Here is a 22,376-nt window from a genome sequence, read left to right on the forward strand (position 1 = left end):
GGTACTTGTGCACACACACCTTTAAAACAAAATCCCAGGAAGTGCTCAAGAGTGCAAGAGCAAATGTTACCAACCTTTTCCAGCCAATTTTGGGCAAAATAGAAGTTTTTGTGGGGTGTGGGTGTGCTTGCTTGGCAATATCAATTTTTTGTGTGTGCAATTAAAAATTGTGTTAATTTTTTTTTAAAAAAAGCCTGCTGTATGTACAGCAATGACAGTCTCTCAGGTAATTCCTCACCTATTCCTGTACAAAGATTTTTCAGACAGTGTCTTCTGCTCCCAACTGGACATGCCTTTGGCATGTGGCAGTCAGTGGAAATAGGCACCTGGGTTGTGCTGAGGTGAGGAGCAAGGAAAAGGAGGGGTGTGGCAATAATAGACCTCCCACCAGAACATCACCACACACATGACAATCCACCCAACACACATAGGTGCTAACAAGCTTTCACACCAGCAGTGACTGCAGATATACATTTTTTTTAAAAAAGCATAAGCTGGCAGTTTGATGACAACATTCTGTGGACCTTGAAAAAAAATTGGGAGGCATAAGTAGCACAGATTCCGCAATAACCTCTCATCTGGAAGTCCCCTGTGCTGGCCAGGCGACCGTGTACCATCATGGAAGACTGGAGAGCATCCAGAGAAATTGGAGGATACCTTTGGCCATTTCCCCTTCCTTCTTTCTCTCGCCTTAGATTGTACCAGCTATCAAAGGCAGGGAAGCTCTGTGTCCCAGCTATGAATGTCAACGACTCCGTCACCAAGCAGAAGTTTGACAACCTTTATTGCTGCCGAGAATCCATTTTAGATGGGTATGTATCTTGCTGCTTGAATGAAAACTGAGAGGAGAATGAGGTCTTCCCACTCTTACTAAGGGTCTAGGGAGAAGGTGATGCAAAGGTGTGACTATGCTCAACTGGTGGAGGCAATTGTCTCATGTTCTCATCTTTATGGCAGGAAAAAAGCCAGTGTGACGACTCTCCATCTTCCTAGCCTGAAGCTTTCCTGTGAATGCCCTTCCCGTGTATCCAGACCGCATAGTCTTGCGGGGGGGTGTGGGGTGTGGGGGTGGTCTTGGGTAATTAATTCTGCATACAGTGTTTTGTTTTGCTTTGAAAAAGGGCCCAGTGGATGTTAACTGCAAATCCAGCCATGTGGGAACATAGTCACAAGAACACTTGACTGAAAGAATGGCCAGGAACAGGGACCATGTAGAGAAACTTCCCCACTCTAAAGTGTCACAAGCTCACCATGGTGCCTGTGGTAGCTTCAGGAGTAAGCTGCCCTTTAGGACCTGAACTCAGTGGACAAAGGGTGATTTCAAACCACCATGTTGCTGACTCAGTAATTGCAGTCACCACTCAGTAGCCTGGTGGGTTGAATCTTTCATTACATGATGACATGTCTTTTCCATCTCTTATGTTACTGTGTTCACCCAAGTTGATAACAGCAAGAAAATTAGTGAGTGTAGATTTTATCCCTTTCTCCCTCACCCCGGCCATTCTGTGAAGCAAAAAAATGGCATCTGCCTTGCTGTCCTGTTGTCTTCCTCCAGTCAGCTGAGCATGAGTCAATTAATCCCTTGAAATGTATCTAGTATGGTTGCCCGAAGCCCACATTTTCCTCTCCCAGCACTGCTCTACGCAGGCTCAGAAGCGAGAGGGCAGTTGGTGCCTGTGATCCAGGGGGAGTCCGTGTGGCCCTGTGGCTGACGGCTTTGAAGTTCAGAATCTTCTTTTAGCTGTGAACTTCATTGGGCATCTTTAGGCCGGTCTGTCTGTCTGTCTGGGCATTGCCCAGGACTGCTGGACATTGTGTACAGCCATCTCAGTGTTTGAAGAGGAGCTGCAACGAGTCACGGTTTCCTAGTGCATGTCCCAGCCTGTTTAGACATCTCTCTCCATGTTGGTAACAGTGATATTTGCTGTAAGACATGGGTAGGCTTAATTCTCACTGAGGATGGATAAGCGTGTGCCTCAGGATGTACCACTTCAGAGTGCAGGTATGGGGGAGTCACATGACTGAACGGTCCTTCATATGTGAACCTTCACCTGCACTCTGAAGTGGTGCACCTCGGGCACAGGCTGACCACCCCCAGTGAGCACAAGGCCATAGTGGGCACTTTGGAAAATGTTGCTGTGAAAGGGTGCCATGCTCCCGGTCTCTATCCTTCTCTTGATTTCCCCATTTGTAAAAATGCAAGATAAATCACCACCTTCTAATTCTTTGTTGTGTTGATACAAATATGCTGGGGTGCAACGGGAAATTTCTCATCAGCTCTTTTTGGCTGCAGTGTGGTATGGAAATGGTTAAAATATTTAAATCAGCTAAGTAGCAAGCTCAGGCCTTGTGAAATGGGCCTCAAGAAACTGGAGCAGAATTGCAGTCCGATCCCTTGAGACTGTAGTCTACATTCAGTGGAAAATAGAGGTTGCACGCTCCCTACATGCTAACCTATTTTACTTTCCTGTTGAAAATAGAGTACAATGTAGGGCACAGTTGCAGAGATGCCAAGCAGGGAGGATATGTCAAGAGGGAAAGTGTTTCCATGTGCATAACAACATGGCTTCACCTGGAAATGGCTTGTTTTGTGCCTTGCTCCCTCTGTGGCTGTCTCAGCAGGACATACAAACAAAGGTTGGGGTATTAGGGGAAAACCATTAAGAGGCTTGAGGGACACAAGCAGGATTTTGACCTCCCCCCCCCCCCCACTACAGGATTATTTTTTATGTTCCAAAACACCTGTGCAACACGCTCTCCCATGTAAGAATTTGCAGGAGCCCCACGTTTGGATAACATGCAGCAATTGTGCACGTAGGGCTATCGCAGGATGTGCTGCAGCCTACACGTGCTGTCCATAGATTGTAAGTCCCCCTGGCAAGAACTGTGCTGCTCTTTGTTTTGTAAAGTGTCTAGTCTATGCCACTGACATTAAATCAGGGTAAAGGAATACACACAATGGCTGTTATTTAGAAATCCAACGTCTGTACCACCTTCAGCCTGACATTCTGTACGTGAGGAATTCCTCAAGATTAACTGCTGCAATTATCTCATTTTTCCTCAGCCTTAAAAGGACAACTGATATGATGTTTGGAGGAAAACAAGTGGTAGTCTGTGGCTATGGAGAGGTAAGACTTGAACATTTTAATGATTTTATTCCTCTCTTGTTTTTATTTATGTACAGCGATTAGAAATGCAAATAGTTAAGTTGTATATAAATATTTTAAATAAGTAAATACATTTCCCCCCTTGGAACAAACTCCATCTGAAGGGTGTGTGCGCGCGTGTGCGCATGATGGGCAGCGTATTTCCCCCTCCTACAGTTCTAGGAATGATTTCTCTATGACTTCCCTTTGGATATCTAAGGGCGCTTCTGGGTATGGATTTGTGAAAGGGTTTGGAGGAGCATTCACTCTGAACTCCATAGTGCACCCATTCAGAAATGCTGGTGCTACATGGAGCTCTCCCCCAACGCCGCCTCCTTTCGTCTCCCTTGTAACCTGCAGCGCACAGCAATTTCAGTCAATGCCAGGAGAAGCCTTGCAAGCTGCATTAATTTCACACTTTTATTGGATAGGGTGTGTCAGGTTCTCTTGTGGGTTCTTCCAGTGGGTCGTCTCTATTTAAAAAAAAATAATTGCATAGCAGTATATGATGCAGAAAGCTGCCATGGAAACTGCTTTCTCTTCCCTGTCATTTTGCTATCTCTTAGGATATACAGTAAAACAGTCCCATTAATACAACATAGTAATTAAAACATAAGACTTGGGCTGAGAGAGCAAGGAAAAGCCTGTGTAAACAGTTGCGTCTTCAGAAGTCAGCAGAATCCCAGTAGAGATGGGGCCTCCTGTATTTCAGCAGGGACTGGATTCCATAACTCACCTCCGCACCACCACAAGCCAATCATCATTAGGCCATGGCAAGATTAACCAAGTTCCTTTTGTTGATCTTAATGCCCTTACAGGGCAATGGAGGGAAGTTGGTCTTTCAAGTGTTCTGGCCCAGAGTTGTTTAAGGCTTTATATGTAAATAACAAGACCTTAAAATTTATTGTACCCCCGTGCCACCTTGTGTGAATCAGTGGAAAGTTTGCTGTTGACTCTTGTGTTCAGTCCAATGGGACTGTTTCCTGTGCAAGCTCAATTGACATGAATGAGGCACAGAAGCACCCTTGAGCATCTCTCATCAATGGAGCTTGCATGCTTGGTTTCCAACTGCTTACTTAAATAGCGATAATAATAATAATAATAATAAAATTTTATTTCTAAGTCGCCTATCTGGCCGAATTAACTGCTGGCAGCCTATTGGTGATGCTGCCGAAAATATACTGAAATAGTTGAGCTGCTTTAAACTAAGCATGACTAACGCTAGCCAATCCAATGTACTTTGTGGCCCATCTTAGCAAAGCCTCCTCAGGAGTGAGAACTTAAATAATCTCTTCAGATATTGTACTGTGGAATTCCCCTCTCCAAACAGAGTATAATCAGAACAGGTCCCGTAGTTTTTTAGAAGCATAGAAACGGCCTCTTTTTTCCACAGGACATTTGATGATGCCTCAATGGTGATGGCAAACTTTATCTTACTGCTGTTTTTAATTTGCTGCTGTTGTATTCTTTATTCAAGTGTTTTAAGTACTTCATTTGTTTTTCTTCGTCGGGAACGTTGGTAAATAAATATTCAAAATTGCAGCCATTCTGGACAAGGGAATTAGGATGCAGGACTGGCTTGGGAAAGTGTGAATGCATTTTGAGGCCATCACAGAGCAAGCATCAGGTGGTTTGGTGTGGGCTTTTGATCTCTGAGAGCAGAAGGTGGCTCATTAAGACCGTGTACTGTTGCATGGGCAAGAGTCTTCAAGTCAGCCAAACCTTTATATTCTCTGTGGGCTGGATGGGAGGTGGGATAAGACAGGAGATCAAAATGCTAATACTGTCCAGTTATTCTTGGGTAGAATTGGTTATGAAAGAGCAGTGTTGCACACAATGAGTTGGCAAGTCTCCACAGGATCTTTCAGTGATCTTAAAAGGGAAAAAAAAGATATGCAGGGTTTCTTCCATGCCTAGCATGTAAGCCACAGTACCTCCTTGTATGCAGGCTTCGGGTTCACTGAATATACATAACTCAAGGGCCACTCCTTTCCTGCAGTCCCCATGCACAAATACCGCCATGCACATTATCTTAGTATGCCACACTGTAGGAATTGAGGGACCAGGGTTCTACATGAAATAAAATGCCCAACATTGAATAGTTTTTACCTCTTGTGCAGAAAAACATCTTGCCTTTTTGAACCTCTCATATTGGGAATCTTGTGTTGGGATTGTACCTAGACACTCCTGGGCTTTCCTCTCTTTTGGACAGAAGTATTCTCCACTGTTGCTTGTGGATAGAATCATAGAATAGAGTTGGAAGGGGCCTGTAAGGCCATCAAGTCCAGCCCCCTGCTCAGTGCAGGAATCCCTACTTGGGCCTAGTGTCTGGTTACAGTATGCTTACACCACCCTTCCCCATGCCCCCGCTTGGTGCTGTTGGATCAATACACTGCAAAGATTTTGTTTGGCCCTCCTCTGCATCCAGACATCTTCTGCATCGGGACTGAGAATGCCGCGCTGCTTCTTTGCCCAGCTCTTAAGCCCTTGAGTCCACTGCATCTCTTGCCTTACATTCTGCTCTCCTGCTGCAGGTTGGTAAGGGCTGCTGTGCTGCGCTGAAAGCCATGGGCTCCATAGTGTACGTCACAGAGATTGACCCCATTTGTGCCCTACAAGCCTGGTAAGAACTGAGGCACCTTAAGGAAAGAGGGACTGTCTTCAGTCACGCTGTGAATGGGCTTTGCTCTGGATTTGATTCTTGCTATACTGTGCCCCATGTGTCCCTCCTGTTGTCAGCCGTGGGTCTGCTTTCAATTGCCAGCACAATTTGGAGGTGTGGGCAGGGTGGGGGGGAAGTCAAGAGAGCCACTTTGGCTCCCAGTGAATTGGAGATGGTGAAGCTGTTAGAAGGCAGCTAAAGTTTTCCACTTTTGAGGGAGTTGGTAAATTCTAAAGATAATGGGAAATGCCAGCCCCCATGTCCTGATAGCTGGGCTGCCTAGCATCAGTGCAATACATCATTTAATTAGTTTACAGAGCAAAGCATGAACAAAAAGAAAAAGGGCAACAATCATATTTGGAGGCAGAGAACCAGCCAGACTCCTTATTTAAATCCTAGAGAAATGCAGGTAGATTTGTTAAGAAAACCAGAGCAGCTCTACTGGATCAGGATGAGTGGGGGATTTTGCATTGTTGTTCTCTTGAGGGGTCACCTTGTTAATTTGCGGCAGATCCACACCATACGTTGAAAGCACATCCAGTGCACATTTAAAGCACACCACTTCACCCAAAGAATCCCGAGGACTGTGGTTTATCCCCTCGTAAAGTTACAGATTTGCAGCACCCTTTACAGACTACAGTTCCAATGGTTCTTTGGGGGACGTTGCGTGTTTTGGATGTGCTTTAAACGTATGGTGTAGACCTACCCCTGGTTTATCCCCCTAGTGCAGAGATGGGGAATCTCAGACCCCGGGGCCTGAATGTGGCCCTCCAGGCCTCTCTGTCTGGTCCTTGTGACTCTGACCAGGCCACATCCTCTTCTCACTGGGCCTGCTCCGCACGCTCCTCAAGTGCTTTTGTCTGGCTTGAATGCGTTGATGAACAATACTAATGACTCTTCCTTGCCTGGGTGGAAGACAGAGAGATGCGTGCATGGGGTTTGCACAGAAACCTCTCATTGAATGTAGTCCACTGTATAGAGTCACATCAGTTGTTCCTCCCACGGTTGCCTCCAGTCTTGCCTCACTTTGCAACCACCACCACCACTGGCCTGAGGCCCCTGAGAGAATGCACACCTCAGACTGCAAAAGATTCTCCACTCCATTCTAGCATTTCTCATGCCCCGAGTTGGTATATGTAGAACCACCACCTTCGTCAGTCAGCTTCACATGCCTGATGAATTAGGCTGTTGCCTACAAAAGCTAATGCAATAGCAAATCATTTTCCATAGTGTAACTCTTATTATGGACGCTTAAATCAGCAGCACAGGAGCTGTAGGAGGTGGGGGCGGAGCATTCCCCTGCACTAGCGTGGTTTCAACACCAGTGTTGTATGGTGTTGGAAGATGCTCAGTGCATGTGCCAGCCATTGTTTTGCCTGCAGATAGGGCTCTAGTGGCCAGTGCCTTTGGACTGCCCAGGATGCTAGAGACCTTGGCACAAGGGGGCAGGGTTATACTCGGTACAATGCAGACTGGACCCTGAAGTGTCCTTCAAGGCAGCTGCCAAGACATGACAGGCCAGTTTCAAGCTTGCTCATTTTGCCCTCAGACCTGCAAATCCCTGTTTTATCAGCCATATTCACCAGGACCCAAAGTGCCCTACTTTGTCAAGTGCTTTTTCATCTCCTTAGGTTTCGACAGCAGTGTGGTTACTGTGGGCCTGGCTCTCAGTCAGCCAGACTGGCACCATCCTGGTTTCCCCCAATAGCATATTTCTTAGCTCTGTTTAATACATCTCATTCTGATAGGGAAGCCGTCCTCCTTCCCTCAGGAATGCAGGAGACCCACAAGCCAAGCAGCTCAACCCAGCAGGCAGGTCTGTCCCTGTGATTCAGCTCCCACAGTGGGGTGCTTTGGCAATTCCCATTAATGGGGTAATGCTGGTAGCCAAGCTTCACCGAGAGGCTGTTAGGTGTATGTGGGGGGTTTTCTGCCGGACTTCAGATGTTAGGGGTCTGTTTGCTTATTTCTCACAGCATGGATGGCTTCCGTCTTGTGAAACTCAACGAAGTGATTCGGCAAGTCGACATTGTTATCACCTGCACAGGTACACCCGTTGCACTGCAGTGGGTCTTAGTTGTAAAACTCTGCAACCTTGCTAAGGGAGCGGTCGCAGGGAATCCATAGTCGGCCATATCTGGGTGGGTGGATTGGGCCCAACTCTTTCTGTTTCAACTTGGGTTTGTGCAAGAAAACTTCCCAGTGAATTGTTCTCCTTGTTACAAAGTGGGGGATGAGTGTACAGTAAGCATTCGTTACTGTAATTCTTGATTTCTCTCTCTCCCTCCCTCTCCCTCTCTCTCATAGGTAACAAAAATGTAGTGACCAGAGAACATCTTGACAGAATGAAGAACAGTTGCATTGTTTGTAACATGGGGCATTCCAACACTGAAATTGATGTGGTAAGAACTGGATACTGGTGGTACGGGATACTGAAATTGATATGGTAACTGGACAGTCACTAGTGAACGGGGTTTATGGGTAGTCCTCCCCACTCCACCTGTGATGCAGTGCATTATGGGAAGTGTAGGAGAGTTCTGGGTCTTCGCTAGCAGAGCTAGATCCAAACACAGGGAAGTGCCAGAACTGCTCTTCTATGGGAAACAGAGCTCTGTGAAGCCTGGATATTTGTCATCCTTCCTGTAGATATTACCAGATAGCTGTGGTCTGATCTAAAGAAACTCTGTTTCTGCATTCTCCTCCCGGGGACATCTTGTCTTCTGAGCTGGAAAATTGTTAGGTTGGCTTAATTATGGGCAGAGCTATGTGCCTGTTTTTATTACATTTGCATTCTGCCCTTCGTCCAAGGAGCTGAAAGTAGCAGATTTCACCTACCTTAACTGCCCTGTGAGGTATGCTAGGCTGAGACAGAGTGACTGGCTGGAGGTAGTGAGCTTCATGGCTGTGTGTGGAATTGAATCCAGGTCTCCTGGTCTCGGACTGACATTGTAACTCAGTCTTCCCCAGCCTGGTTCCTTCTGGATGGTTGTTGCTGGACTAGAATTCTCATCTCCCCGACAATTGGCCATGTTGTGCTTGGTGCTGATAAGAGCTGGAGTCCCACAACATCTGAGGGGCACTAGGTTGGGGAAGGCTGCTCTGACCGCTATGCTCGAGTGGTGTAATAAAGAATACATATCGATATATATATTGGTGAAGGGCCGTGGCTAGGTGGCAGAGCATCTGCCTTGCATGCAGAAGGTCCCAGTTTCAGTCCCCCACATCTTCATGCAGGGCAGGGACAGACGCCTGCCCGAAACTCTGGAGAGCCGCTGCGAGTCAGTGTAGACGATACTGCCCTGGATGGGCCAGTGGTCTGACTTGGGAGAAGGCGGCTTCCTGTGTTCCTGAAATTTGAATGAGCCTAATACAGGCTAGGGTTGGGGGGGGGGAGGAGTGAGTAACTCAGAAAATGAAGCAGTGACTCTTTCCGAAAGTGTCGTTTAGCTGACGCTTCTCCATGCTGCTCCAGCCTCTCGTCAAGTGCTCTCCCCACCCATCCTCTCACCCAGTAGAGGCAGATGAGAGTGCTGGATAGCTTTTTCCCTTCTGGCGTCCCAAAGCAGCACAATAGGGAAGGCTGACGTTTGTTCATTTTGCAACCAGGCAAGCATCAGCCTTGCCCAAGTTTTTTTGGGGGGGAAAGAGATAAGCTGTGGAGCTTGCTCACTCATCCATTAGGACATCCGCTGGAGTGCCAGCTTGTGTTTAGCTGCTAAGCAACCCCTGCAATGAGCAGCTGGTAAACAGCACATTGTTTTACAGAGCTTCCTTTGGACCAGACCTCCCTCTGGCAATGTCAGCGAAGGAGCTGGGTAACCCGAGTCCTCCTGTAGTCTTCCTCCAGCAAGGCTCCCGGTTTGGTCATTGTCCTTTTTAAAGTCAGGATATGCCCAAGTGTCTCTTTAATTTAGAGAATGGGACTGCAGCTGACATTCTCCTGCCACGTTTGTCCCTGCCACATTTTATTGTCCCAAGTGGCTGCAATCCACATCCCCTTGTAGAGGTTGCTCAGGTGTATATTTGGATCACGTTTTTTAATTGTTGCTTCCCAAAATGTTACTGCCCCAGGCAATCCCTGAGCTATAAGTGGGCTGGACTTTACTGGATGTGCTCTTTCTGCCAAGTCTCATCTCTTTGCCATCAGGGGACTGGATTTGCACAGGCCTCTGCAACTGCTGGTTTTGTATTCATAAATGCCTCTTTCCTGGGCTGTTTTTTCACTGCCGGCCCCGCTTCCCCCCGGCCATGTCAAGTCAAGTTTATTTATAGTAAACTGTTTCTGCACTCAAAGTGGGTTCACAGTAGATATACTCTAGATATAACAGAACTGTTGGGGTAATTTAAAAAATAAAACAACCTTAGAATAATTTCAGTAATCAATACACAGTGCATTACACTAGATGCAACGTCCTTAAATAGTAAATCACAATTAATTTACCCAAATCATTTATTTATGTTCTTTAGAGGAAAGTGACTAAGGGAGGGGCCATGACAGAAGCTTAAAAAGTTATGCATCAGATGGAGAAAGTCGATAGAGAGGTTCTCCCCCCTTCTCTCAAGGCTTAGAACCCAGGTCATCCAATTAAGCTGAGTGGTGGGAGTTTCAGGGCAGACAGACTAAAGGAGACTATTATTTTTCAGAATCCCTTGCCACTAGATGTGGTGATAGCTTTAAAAGGGAGATTAGATAAATTAGCAGAGATGGAAGAGAGATCTGTCCACAGCTAATGTCTGTGATAGTGAAATGGAACCTCCATGGTCAGAGGCAGTGCCAGTTTATGGGAGGCAAACTGTGGATGCGAGAGCAGTCGCCTTCGAGCTCAGCATGCTGGGTGCCCAGAGGCATGTGGCTGGTGACTGTGGGGAATGAGGTGCTAGGATGGACTCATGGTCTGATTAAGCAAAACATTTCTTAATTCCTATCTTCTGGAAGGCTGAATTTGTGAGAGCTGCCAAAGTGTGAGGTGTGATGCCCTCCACTCCCCAGGTCTCAGTTTCTTTATGTGCATCTTGGAAAGGTGTAACATTAGCATCATCCTGTGGTATCTCTTCCCCCCACCCCGGACATTAAACCTCACTCAGCTGCCAGCCAGTTACTTCATGCAATGAATATTTCTGCAGGAACAGAATCTGAAGGTCCTTTCTGCTTTCCACCTCTCCAATTCTTTCCTTCAGGCAAGCTTGCGTACTCCGGAGCTGACATGGGAGAGGGTGAGGTCTCAGGTAGACCATGTAATTTGGCCTGACGGGAAGAGGATAGTGCTGCTGGCAGAGGTACGTGAGCAGCTGTGGGACCAAGGAGGGCCTTCCAGACAGGGTAGAATAGCCTTTTCACCCTGGTGCGCTCCAGATGTTTTCAACTACAAGTCACATATGCTTTCTGGGGCTAATGGGACTTGTAGTCCAAAACACCTGCAGGGTACCAGGCCAGTGAAGTTGGGGGTATAATATACAGAGATGGGTAGGTGGTACGAGCTGTGGGGAGGGGGGCTGTGCCTGTAATTCAGAAGATGCTCTCCTCCTTCATGTTGGCCAGTGTGGCTCCAGTGCGTTGCTACCCAGTGCTGATCGTATAGATGCTTCTCCAGAGAGCTCACATCCTGGCTGAGTCAAAGACTGAGCTAACTAAATTCTCCTCCTCCTCCTCTTGCTTCTTGACAGTGGAGCTGAATTACTGGTGCACCCTGCAGATCAAGGGGATCTGCCAGTGGAGGAGCCCGTGTTGAATGCGGGAACATGTTTGTCTTTCAGGGGCGCCTGTTGAACCTGAGCTGTTCCACAGTTCCAACCTTTGTACTGTCGATCACAGCAACAACACAGGTGAGAGGGATTTGGAGGAGATAGTCAAGAAACTGACTTTGCCTTCCTGGATCAGAGGAGAGGCCATTTATTTCAGCTGTTTGTCATAATGTTGCGGTTGAGGATTTGCACCAAGGGGTTCCGTTCTCACTGTGCACACGTTATCCAGAAAGGCAGCACAAACAGGTTTGTGTTTTGCACACCTCAGCTCTCACTGTTTAAGGGAAGGAGCACTGAAGTTACCTTGCTTGAGGGTCTCATAAGATCCTGAAGCCAGCACTGCTAGGAAGCTTCTGATTCAATATCTATTGGTCAGAATTTCCCTTTACTTATTGTGCACCCTCCATCTTTGCAGCTAGAGTTTTCCTTAAACCAGGGGTGGGAAACCTGTGGCCCTCTAGAAGTTGTTGAACTCCAACTCCAATCAGCCCAAGCCAGCACAGCCAATGATCACGGATGATGGGAGTTGTAGTTCAACAACTTCTGGAGAGCCACAGGTTCCCCATCTTTGTCTTAAGCTTTCAGTAGCTGAAAACTAAATTCACAGTGCTAGGACTTTGTAGGAATTCTTCAGGAATTTTGTTGCTATTCCCCATTTGTGGCCATTGCGAGCAGTAAGGGATTCTTGCCTTCCGCACAGCCAACATTTTGAAATACCTACACTCCACACACGCACACACACGCCCCTTCTGGGCTGTCAAGGCCAAAGATGATCAGGGGACTGGAAACAAAGCCCTATGAGGAGAGACTGAAAGAACTGGGCATGTTTAGCCTGGAGAAGACTGAGGGGAGATAGGATAGCACTCTTCAAGTACATGAAAGGTTGTCACATAGAGGAGGGCCAGGATCTCTTCTCGATCGTCCCAGAGTGCAGGACACGGAATAACGGGCTCAAGTTGCAGGAAGCCAGATTTTGACTGGACATCAGGAAAAACTTCCTAACTTTTAGAGCCATGCAACAGTGGAACCAATTACCTAGAGAGGTGGTGGGCTCTCCGACACTGGAGGCATTCAAGAGGCAGCTGGACAGCCATCTTTCAGGAATGCTTTGATTTGGATTCCTGCATTGAGCATGGGGTTGGACTCAATGGCCTTGTAGGCCCATTCCAACTCTACTATTCTATGATTCTAAGGGCTCCTATAGTTACAGATCTGCTCCACTCAGTATCATCTGCGACTAAGTAAAATTCCCTGGCGTAGAGAATCAGTGGCTGGATTTCCCTTCACATTTTTTTTATTTTATTTTTATTTGTTTCATTTTTAGACCGCCCATAGCTAATAGCTCTCTGGGCGGTGTACAAAACAGATTAAAAATACAATATTATAATAAAATCAATCACATATATCAACAACAATATTAAAATAAAGCGTAGACATAAACATTAACATTAAAAACATTAAAAAGCCTGGGAGTACAGCCAGGTCTTAACCTGGCGCCTAAAAGAAAGCACCGTAGGCGCTAGGCGTATCTCTTCAGGTAAGCTGTTCCACAATTCGGGGGCCACTACAGAAAAGGCCCTAGATCTGGTAACAATCCTCCGGGCATCCTGGTGAGATGGTACCCGGAGGAGGGCCTTAGATACTGAATGAAGTGAACGGGTAGGTTCATAGCGGGAGAGGCGTTCCACAAGGTACTGTGGTCCCACACCGTGTAAGGCTTTATAGGTCAAAACCAGCACCTTGAATCTGGCTCGGAAACAAATAGGTAGCCAGTGCAAACGGGCCAGGACAGGTGTTACATGCGCAGACCGATTGGTCCTCGTCAATAGCCTGGCTGCCGCGTTTTGCACCAGCTGAAGTTTCCGAACTGTCTTCAAGGGCAGCCCTACGTAGAGTGCATTACAGTAATCCAGTCTAGAAGTTACCAGGGCATGAACATTCAGTATGTTTACCTAATCCCTGCATCTGGAGTTAGCATGGGACTTTTTCCCCTCGGGAAAACAACGGCTACTGAATCTAACAGATGGGGTTGCCAGCTAGTTTTAGCCTGTGATTTGGCTGGCTTTTGAGAAGTGATTTCCTTCTCTGGCCCCTGTTCTTCAGTGCGTGTGCGTGTCTTAGGGGATGTGGGGAGGGATCAGGAGGGGACAGAGGTTGGGGCTGATCTGCAAAAGGTTCTGCTGTGGGACAGAGTCCTGGACTTGGTGGCCTTCTGCTCCCTTCCAGTTCCAGTTCCATTTAAACAACACCCTTGCTGCTCGGTGTTTCCAGTAGATAGCTGGATTTGTGCATGGGTTGACCCAGCATGACGAGGCTCCCTTTTCATTGGTTTCCAGGCTCTGGCTTTGATAGAGCTCTACAACGCCCCAGAAGGACGCTACAAGCAGGACGTCTACCTGCTGCCTAAAAAAATGGGTAAGCCTTGGCCACCCCCACCTTCCTTATGGGCAGAGCAAGGTACTCCTGTGCTTAGCTTCTTCGTGCAGGAGGGAGGTTAGCATTAGGGCTTATTCCCTGCCGCCATATCCCCAAGGCTCTGGGGGAAGCAGTGTTGGAGATCACCTTGCTGCCTCCATGCTGGGCTGCACGGAGCAGTCCTCTGAAAGCTGAAGGCTGGTAGCTTTGCCTGCCCTTTTTTGCCCAGCGACAAATACTACAAACCTCTCTTCTCTTAGAGTCTTCGCCCCTTCTGGCCCAGTCTTGCAAGGCAAGGATCCTTTGAGTCCAGCCCAGGGAAGGACGTCTGCAGCCCCTTAGAGATTGATCTGTAAAAGAACAGAGGATACCTCCACTTAGCCAAACTAATGGTTTCTCTAGGTCAGGGACAGGGAGCCTGTGGCCTACAGCTCTCATCATTTGTGGCCCTTGGTCATGCTGGCTGGGGCTGATGGGAGCTGGGATCCAGCAACATCTGAAAGGTCTCAGCCCTGAGCTGCCTGCCGGTCAGCCAGTCCTCGGGATATTTCTTTGTTCATAATCCCAGCAGTCCAGCAGTGAGGGGTCCGTTGTCTCTCAACATAGATGTTGCTTTTCTGATAGTGGCTGGTAACCACTGAGGCAGTCTTGAGTCTTGTGTTTTGTTGCTGCTGAACGTCGTGTTTCCATCCCGTCCAGTAGCATTGTGGGAGGTTCAGGAGCTTCCTGCAGCTAATTCAGTGCCATTCCTTTTTCCATTTCAGATGAGTACGTGGCAAGTCTTCATCTCCCAACATTCGATGCACACCTGACAGAGCTTTCAGATGAGCAAGCAAAATACTTGGGGCTAAATAAAAACGGTCCTTTCAAACCAAACTACTACAGGTACTTCCCTTTTGTTAGAGTAAACAAAAATGGCAGGCCACCTTGTCCACACAATGCCCCATATACTGGCAAACTGGGAGCTGTTTCAGAGTCTGGTTGGGCTGTAAGCTAGATAGTGACTCAACTGAGTGAATTTGCGGTAAGAGGAGGCAAAATAGGTACAATGAGGCTTTCACGTTTGTCCAGCTCATCTTGGTGTGAGCACAACCCGGATTCTCCGTTAAATCAGACATTTCAGCTGAAGATGACAGGCTCTTGATTCCTAGCAGCTCAAGGAGGTTTGCAGTCACTTAGTGGCATGAAGCAAACAGAACTAGTTCCACTGAACCACAGATTCCACAGCTGCAAAAGTGTAACCAAATTGTAAAAGCAGCAGATTCTACTTGATCAAACTCAGAGCCTGCCGAAGTCATCACTTAGCTTGGGGTAAGCATGGGGGTTGGAAGATTGTCCCAAGAGGCTCGCAACTGGAACTTGATGGGCTTCACAGCGACTTGCCACTACCCAGAATTTATCATAGCTTACCAGCACAGTTTAATTGAATGAAATGAAATTCACTTGTCTCCATGGAAAAACCTTCTACACTCAGCTGAAGGTATGCATTCTGGTTGAGCATGCAGCAGGGATTAGCGATGAGAGAAGAGCTCAAATGTAATGAGGGCAAATTTTGGAATCATTGCATGTGACCCCTTTCCCTCCTACCCCGTAAATGTTTCTTGAAGGAGAGGAAAAAGTGGATACGTTTGATTCATCCAGTTGTTTTGTGATTTTTGAATAGGTATTAATTTCCTGTGACCGTAGCTGGAAGGAAGAGGAGGAACAAGAATCCAGGACAGCCACCTCTCCGTCGGCTACTGTACAGGACGAACCAGTACAAGCTTCTGAAGTTAGAGCCAGGCTTGCTCCCCGTAGTACACAGTGTGTTAGGTTATTTATTTATTAAACTAGAATACTGTAAATGCGGCCTCTGCCAATGGTGTTTTTTAAACTGCCATGGGACTGTGAGATGATGGACTTTGGTTTTTGGGGGTGGGTGGGGGTGGGGTGAAAATGGTAGGTGGGGGTGGGGAAGGAGAGAGATTGTCTGGCCAAATGAATTTTACTGCAGATTATGTCAGCTTCAAGCAGTCTGTTACCACTGTTATGTCTCATCCAAATGTACAGATTAACCTGGGGGTTGATGAAGAAACCAGCCAAATTTGGGTGGGTGTGAGAGTACGGATCAAGGGCACCTGATCACTCTTGGCTTCCTTTGCCTCTCTTGTCTTTTTAAGCCATGGCAGTTGGGAAAGTGGCTGCAGGTTTGCAGGGAAATTAGGAGCTGCCGCTTTAAAATGGAAGCCACACGAATGTGTTGTTGCTCCAAATGCTGCTAAAACAGTTTCAACCTCATTGCAAGAAACCTTGTTCTTAATTTAGCTGCTTGTGCAAGGGGGAAACTTTTGGGGAGCAGGCCAGACAAATGCTGTCCCCCACCCACCTACCCCTTACTGGGATCTGGGGAGTAGACTCTGTTTTTGCGTAAGATCATTGTTGCGCTTCTGCAATAGTCTTGCAGGGTTTATATGCAAGTTAGGATGAGCCCCATTCTTTTCCATGCTTACCAAAGCCATGTTCTTGCAGGATGTCTGGTACCGGGGCATAACGCCCTCATCATGATGATAAGCAACCAAGCAACTTGTTTTGGCCATTGGTGCTTACCATAAACTGACAGTTCATGTGTCGCTACAGAGCAGTGCAGCGAAACGATGACAAAACTGTTTGCGAGGACTCTTGTCTCATGATCCTTCTCTCTGTGCCAAGGGATTGTAGTCCTTGCTGAGAATAGTTTTGAGACGCACCTGCATTTGGTCCTAGGAAACTTCCAAGTCTCCCCTGGTTGGCTGGGCGGTCGTTTGGGGCAGGTGCTTTGGACGCTTACAAACGCCATTTGCCCAAACTCCCAAAGTGACTCAATCTACTTTTGATCTATTCACAAGAACAGAGCAGGTTCTGCTAATGAATTAAACGAGGGATGTTCTTTGATCATTTGGAATTTGTTGACGATAGTGGGCCTGAGCCAGCAGAAACCTTTCCTGCGCACGGTGCATGGAAATGGGTGTGTCTCGGCCTGCCTTGGGCTTGCGGATGTCCCATCCATTTTAAAAGTGCTGGGTGCAGGATTTGATCCTGCTGTGTCCTGATCCTGAGCCCCACCAAAACACAGCATGTTGTTGCTGCGTGGCTGGCTGCAGAGCGTGCCGTTGTTGTGAGGGGGCTTGGAAGAACCAGTGTCCTCATCTCTCCAGTGTAGTCTTGTCCACGCACCTCCACTTGGCTGCTCAAGAGAAAGCAACCATTCCAGCATTTGAATATTTGGCAAGAGTTGTTGTCAGGCAGTAGCTCAAAAGGACATTCACAATGGAGGGGCAGCATTGTATACAAGATCATAAAAAGTAGAGGGGCAAAGCCGCCCTCTGAGTGAACCTTTTTGTGGGACTAGCCCTGACATTGCCTTTTCATTGGAGTCCCCCAAGCATTGCAGTGTCCTGAGGCACGCCTGACCCTGCTTGCAGACTTCCCACAGGGGCATCTGGTTGGCCACTGTGGAAAGAGGATGCTGGACTAGGTGGGCCCCCTTTGGGCTGATCCAGCAGCCAGGCTCCCCTGATGTCCTCAGATGTAGGCAGGCAACCTTAGGTTGCATCCAGACCAGTACACCCATTGGTCTTACTTTTGTGTCCCTCTATGCTGGTTTTAATTTTTGCAAATATCCTGTACTTACCATCTGGCATTGCAGCCTCAAATTACTATTTTTTAAATTGCACCTGTCATGTTTATACCTACCTTAATGAATTTTATTCCTTTTACCAGAAAAGAGGGTGTGATCCCATATTCAGATAGGATCACGAGGAACCTGGATTCAGGGATTGTTTATCTTTTGCTTTGAAAAGCTTACCTTGTTCATTTGATCTGCTGTCAAATGTGCTGGAGCAATAGTGGAATAAATTTCCCATTAGGAAATAGTTTGAAAATAGAAAGCGAAAGGATCTTCTGATGGAGGAGGAAAGGGTGGGGCAGTGCAAAGGGCAAAGCTTGTGTTAGTTTAAGGCTTAAGCTTTTGCCTGCGGGGGAAGAAAAGAGAAAGTGGGATTCAAACAGTGACCCACGTCAGGACTCATTGCAGCCTGAGGTGGCTGCTAGCCTCAGAGTGTCCTTCATGCTTTCAGTAGCATGGAGTTAGTCGGGCTGCGATGTTTCTGGAGGTACCTGAGTGAAGAGTCTGGCTGTGCGATGCTCCGCCATCTTTTGCAAATCTGAAGCTTGGTTTTGTGGTTTGTAATGCCAATTGTGAACTATGTTGGAAGAAGCTGTTGAGCAGTTTTGCTGTTTTAAATACAAACAGGGTTTGTTAACTTTTTCTTTCTTTTTTTTAAAGTCATTATTTTGATTCTTTTGCTTCTCTGTGTATACTTTGCAGCTGCTTGACTTCACCCTGGAGTCTGTCTTGTGTATGTCATGCTTGGGTACTTGAAGAGACACTGCCATGCATTTGATATCTGTAAGACCCCAGACACTGGGAGTGGGTGGGAGTGCAGCTTAAGTGGCAGGAAATATTCAGGATTCAACTCAGAGTTCGGGCCACACCTCACATTTGTGCACTGGAGGCTGCATCCACTTCCAGAATAAAAAATAGTGGAAGAACAGATTCCTTTGCCCTGCTGTAAGGAAGCAGACCCTTTGGAGAGGAAAAGTGCCATGTGAATGTACTACCCACCACACCCCTGACCTGTAATTCTGAGCTGACTGCCCATATGGACTTTGGAATATCTTGACTGCATGAAGCTCAGTATCATCTTTGTCTGCCACCCCAAAAAGCTCAGTTCCTTGGCTTAGTCTGGTCAGGTTTGTCTTGTCCTCTAACTTAGATCTAGCCGTGTTGACCCTACCTACAAGAAATACGGGTACAGTCATAAGGCAGACAAATGGTCCTGTGGTTGGTCCACAGCCCCTCTCCCCATCTCAGCTTACCATACTTCTTTAGGATGCTGTGCATATATCCAAGACCCATGATGCAGCCTGTAGGCTACCGAGTAGGGATCAGGGGTTGCATTCAATGTAGCACTACGGTAATCGTTCTGCCAGTGCAAGGATTTCTCTTTGCATGATGGAACAATCACCCCGCGCTTCCTCAGTCTTTGCAGGGTTTCCCGAAACCTCCAGAGCGGATTTGTTAAGAGCCTAGTAATGCATGCAGCTATTCCTCCTTGTGGCAGGCTTCTCGCCATCCTCTTGCCCATGGATGTGCTTCTCCCACTGGTGTGACAGAATTCTCATCTGCCCCTTCCTTGCCAGCCCGCTGACTTCCAAGGAGCAAGAGTCACTTCTCATAATTACTTTTAAAAGACACAGGAGCACCCTCGTAAGCAGCTGGCAGCTTGGAGGAAAGATACAAATGCAGTCGTATTTTAAACGTATTCTCTCCACTACCCTCTCTAGGATCAGGGAAGTTGCAGCATGAATCATACGTAGGCAACACACATACATCCTCCCTCTGGGTTAGGGAATCTGTGAACTTCCAGATGTGGTTGAACTACCGACTCCCATCCTCCCCAACTGGCTGATGAGCACTGGACTGAGTCCAACAATGTGTGGAGTGCCATAGGTTCCCCACCTCTGCTTCAGGTGACGTTCTGAGCCCTGTGACTTGTACAAGCTTGCATGTGTCTTTGAAAGGAACCTTCTTAAGCAGGACTTAGTCAGATGTGGAATAGTGGAGGAAGGTGATATTTGGAGCGAGAGCCCCAGGGCTGTGTTCAAGCTCCTAGCATCAGGTGACTTACCACCTCTTGTACGGGTTTGTTTTTTTAAAGGGGGGCGTGCTTTGCCCGGGCCTATCTAGTGTCAGTCTATGCATCTGGCCAGTTGCTGGGAAGCGTGTTCTCAAGATTAGGAAATGCTACAGGAGTGGGGAACCTTTGGCCCTCCACACGTTGCTGAACTACAACGTCCATCAGTCCCACCAAGTATGGCCAGGGATGATGGGCGTTGTAGTTCAGAAACATCTGGAGGGCCAAAGGTTCCCCACACCTGTGCTCCATCCTGGACTTCAGCTGATTATTTTTAGGCAGATGAGCTACTTGCAGCCTTGGGGAGGGTGGGCTCTTCATTTGCAGGTAGACAGCCGCTAGCCCTTGTAGTCTGCACTCAGAGCAGGAACAAGAGAGCATATCCGTGTTCTGTGGGGGGTGGCTTTTCCTGTAAGGGAGGAAAGAGGGCAAGAGAGAGCAAGCAGGGTGGTTGGGCTGACATGCCGGTTGAGCCAGCATTCTTGTTGCTTTGTTTTGATTTTGTGGAGGAAAGTTATCCTGTAATCCCCATCACTTAATTTCCTGGAGGGGAAGATTCCTCTGGGTATAGCGAAGCAGCATCTAATCCCCTCCTCCAGGCAAGAGACAACCATTCCACCCATGTGACCCTAAAAGTGTGCAACCCGAAGGGAGGGTGTAGTGGGGAGAGTGTGTGTGCAGGGAAGGGGGGGTCACCTATTCAGTGTCTGTCACTAGCTAGAGCGTGTGATGGTGCTGTACTCATTTGTAAATTTGTTTGTACAAATCATTTTTATCTTTGACGTGGCGGGCTGGGGAAGCAAAAATGTCCCACAGAAAGACTTTTATCTCCACTAATTTTAAAATTTTTCTCTGTGTTCTGCTTATTTTTTATCTGTAAGCTATTTTGCTTGCTCAGCTTTTCCTAATCAATCTGGAATCGCCATATTCTGTGATCATCTCTAAATTTAAACAGTGTAATAAATGTTTTATTTTCTAACGTAACGTTTTAAAGACTATTAAAGAAGACAGATAGGAGACACCAGCAAAAAACCAACAAAAAACCTGCATAAGGAAAAAACAATGAATTGTGATCCGAATATTTGAAATCAGGAAACAAAAATCATGTCATAATTCTCCAATAAGGAAGCTTAAAAAAAACTTAAGAGATTATAATATTTTCAGAAGGATGTTTTAAATATTAATGTCTGAGTGATTGTATTAGATCAGCAATAAGGACTCTGTAATCTCAAAAATATAAATAAAATATTGTAAAAATCCAAATTAGTCTTTGGAAAGTTTTTAATGAGTGAGCTTTTAGATCGGATCCCTTTGGCATACCTGGATTGAGGCAAAAATGGCTGAGGCCTCAAACTCTGATGGCCAAACCACAGGAGACTGCTCTTCTCCAGATGGAAAGAGAATCCGAGTTTTGTGTACTAAGAGCTGCCTGGAAGCTCCACCATCTTTGACGGTGGAGTAGCTTGTGGGAGCATTTCTGTATATTAAAAGGAATATGAGAGTCTCATTCTGAAGTCAAATGAGTTCCCTAAATTGAGATGTCTCTGGGGTTGGGGAAGAACTGAGATGTTGCTGTCACTTCGCATTGGGGTTTCTCTTCCACCATAGCTCCCCTCACGCTTTTTAAAACATCAGGCATTAAATATCCCTGTTTGGGAAGTTGAAAATACACATAGAGAGGCAACCAGAAAATCAGCTGTGAGATGCAGTGCTTTGTGCTACTTTTGGAGAGGATCTGATGCAAATAGGGGACTCTTCATCTTGCAAAGCTCCTCTGAACTTCTCAAGAGTCATATGCCTTATACCCAAGGGTGTCCCTTCTGCTGCCTCTGAGCTTCTCTGTGCGAGCTTTGCAAAAGTAAGTGGGGAAGTGTAAAGCCAAGAATGGCCTTTGCTTCATGCCCTTGGATGCGATGCTCTGCCTCAGTTCCCCACCGAGGACAAATGTAAGAGTGACCTGTCCAAGAACGGTTGTGTATTCTTCTTTAGCCAGACAAAGTTCTGTGTCCAATTCTGGGCACTGCAGTTTAAGAAAGACATTGACAAACTGGACTGTGTCTTGAGGAGGGCAGCAGAGATGGTGGATGACATGGAGACCAAATCCTGTGAGAAGGTGCGGTGGTGGTGAATTTATTTATTAATTGCCTCTCATACGCACTTCTCAAAACACAATAGAAACAGTTAAAAGCAACATTGAAGACAACAGCAGATGAAACGTCAAAGCAGTACAGACACCCGTGGCAGAGACCTATTCATCCAGCTCTGGCAAGGCCTGTCAGGACAAAAATGTCTTCAGTGGTTTCTGCCACGTGCAAATAGTGGGTGTGGACGGAAGGAGATAGGTACATTTGGCTTTGAGAAGAGACAACTGGAAGCAGGGCTGCGGAGTTGGTATGCCAAACCTTCGACTCCGACGCCTCTATTTTTCTACTGTCCGACTCCGACTCCACCCAAAATTGATTCTGACGCCACAGCCATGGAAAGGGCTGTAAATGTCTTTTTAAATTGGAAGCTCTCGTAGGAGCATTTTTATCGCTGCCTGAATATGCGCTGATCTTGGCATCACAGCATTTGTCTTCATCTGGGTCCTGTGTCATACACTGACACACAAAATGTTTTCCATCCTGAGTTATGGTGAAACGCTCAACTACAGCTGACTTCGTGGGAAGCTTCTTTGACATTGTGAATTTCTATTTT

The 22,376-nt window shown here is 46.9% G+C and overlaps 1 protein-coding gene across 1 annotated transcript in view; it reads left to right on the forward strand.

Moving 5' to 3' along the window:
• AHCYL2 (adenosylhomocysteinase like 2) overlaps positions 1–20,942 on the forward strand; it is a 148,413-nt gene extending 127,471 nt beyond the window's left edge. The window contains exons 8-17 of the mRNA XM_061638017.1: positions 696–812; positions 3,065–3,128; positions 5,681–5,769; positions 7,785–7,855; positions 8,116–8,210; positions 10,987–11,085; positions 11,563–11,631; positions 13,887–13,965; positions 14,730–14,850; positions 15,629–20,942. Of these exons, the coding sequence (XP_061494001.1) occupies positions 696–812; positions 3,065–3,128; positions 5,681–5,769; positions 7,785–7,855; positions 8,116–8,210; positions 10,987–11,085; positions 11,563–11,631; positions 13,887–13,965; positions 14,730–14,850; positions 15,629–15,635 (811 nt within the window). The 3' untranslated portion in view covers positions 15,636–20,942. The remainder of the gene's footprint in view (positions 1–695; positions 813–3,064; positions 3,129–5,680; positions 5,770–7,784; positions 7,856–8,115; positions 8,211–10,986; positions 11,086–11,562; positions 11,632–13,886; positions 13,966–14,729; positions 14,851–15,628) is intronic.
• Positions 20,943–22,376: the final 1,434 nt, after the last annotated feature.

This window comes from Rhineura floridana, chromosome 8 (assembly GCF_030035675.1).
Source record: "Rhineura floridana isolate rRhiFlo1 chromosome 8, rRhiFlo1.hap2, whole genome shotgun sequence".
Classification (NCBI taxonomy): Eukaryota; Metazoa; Chordata; class Lepidosauria; order Squamata; family Rhineuridae; genus Rhineura; species Rhineura floridana.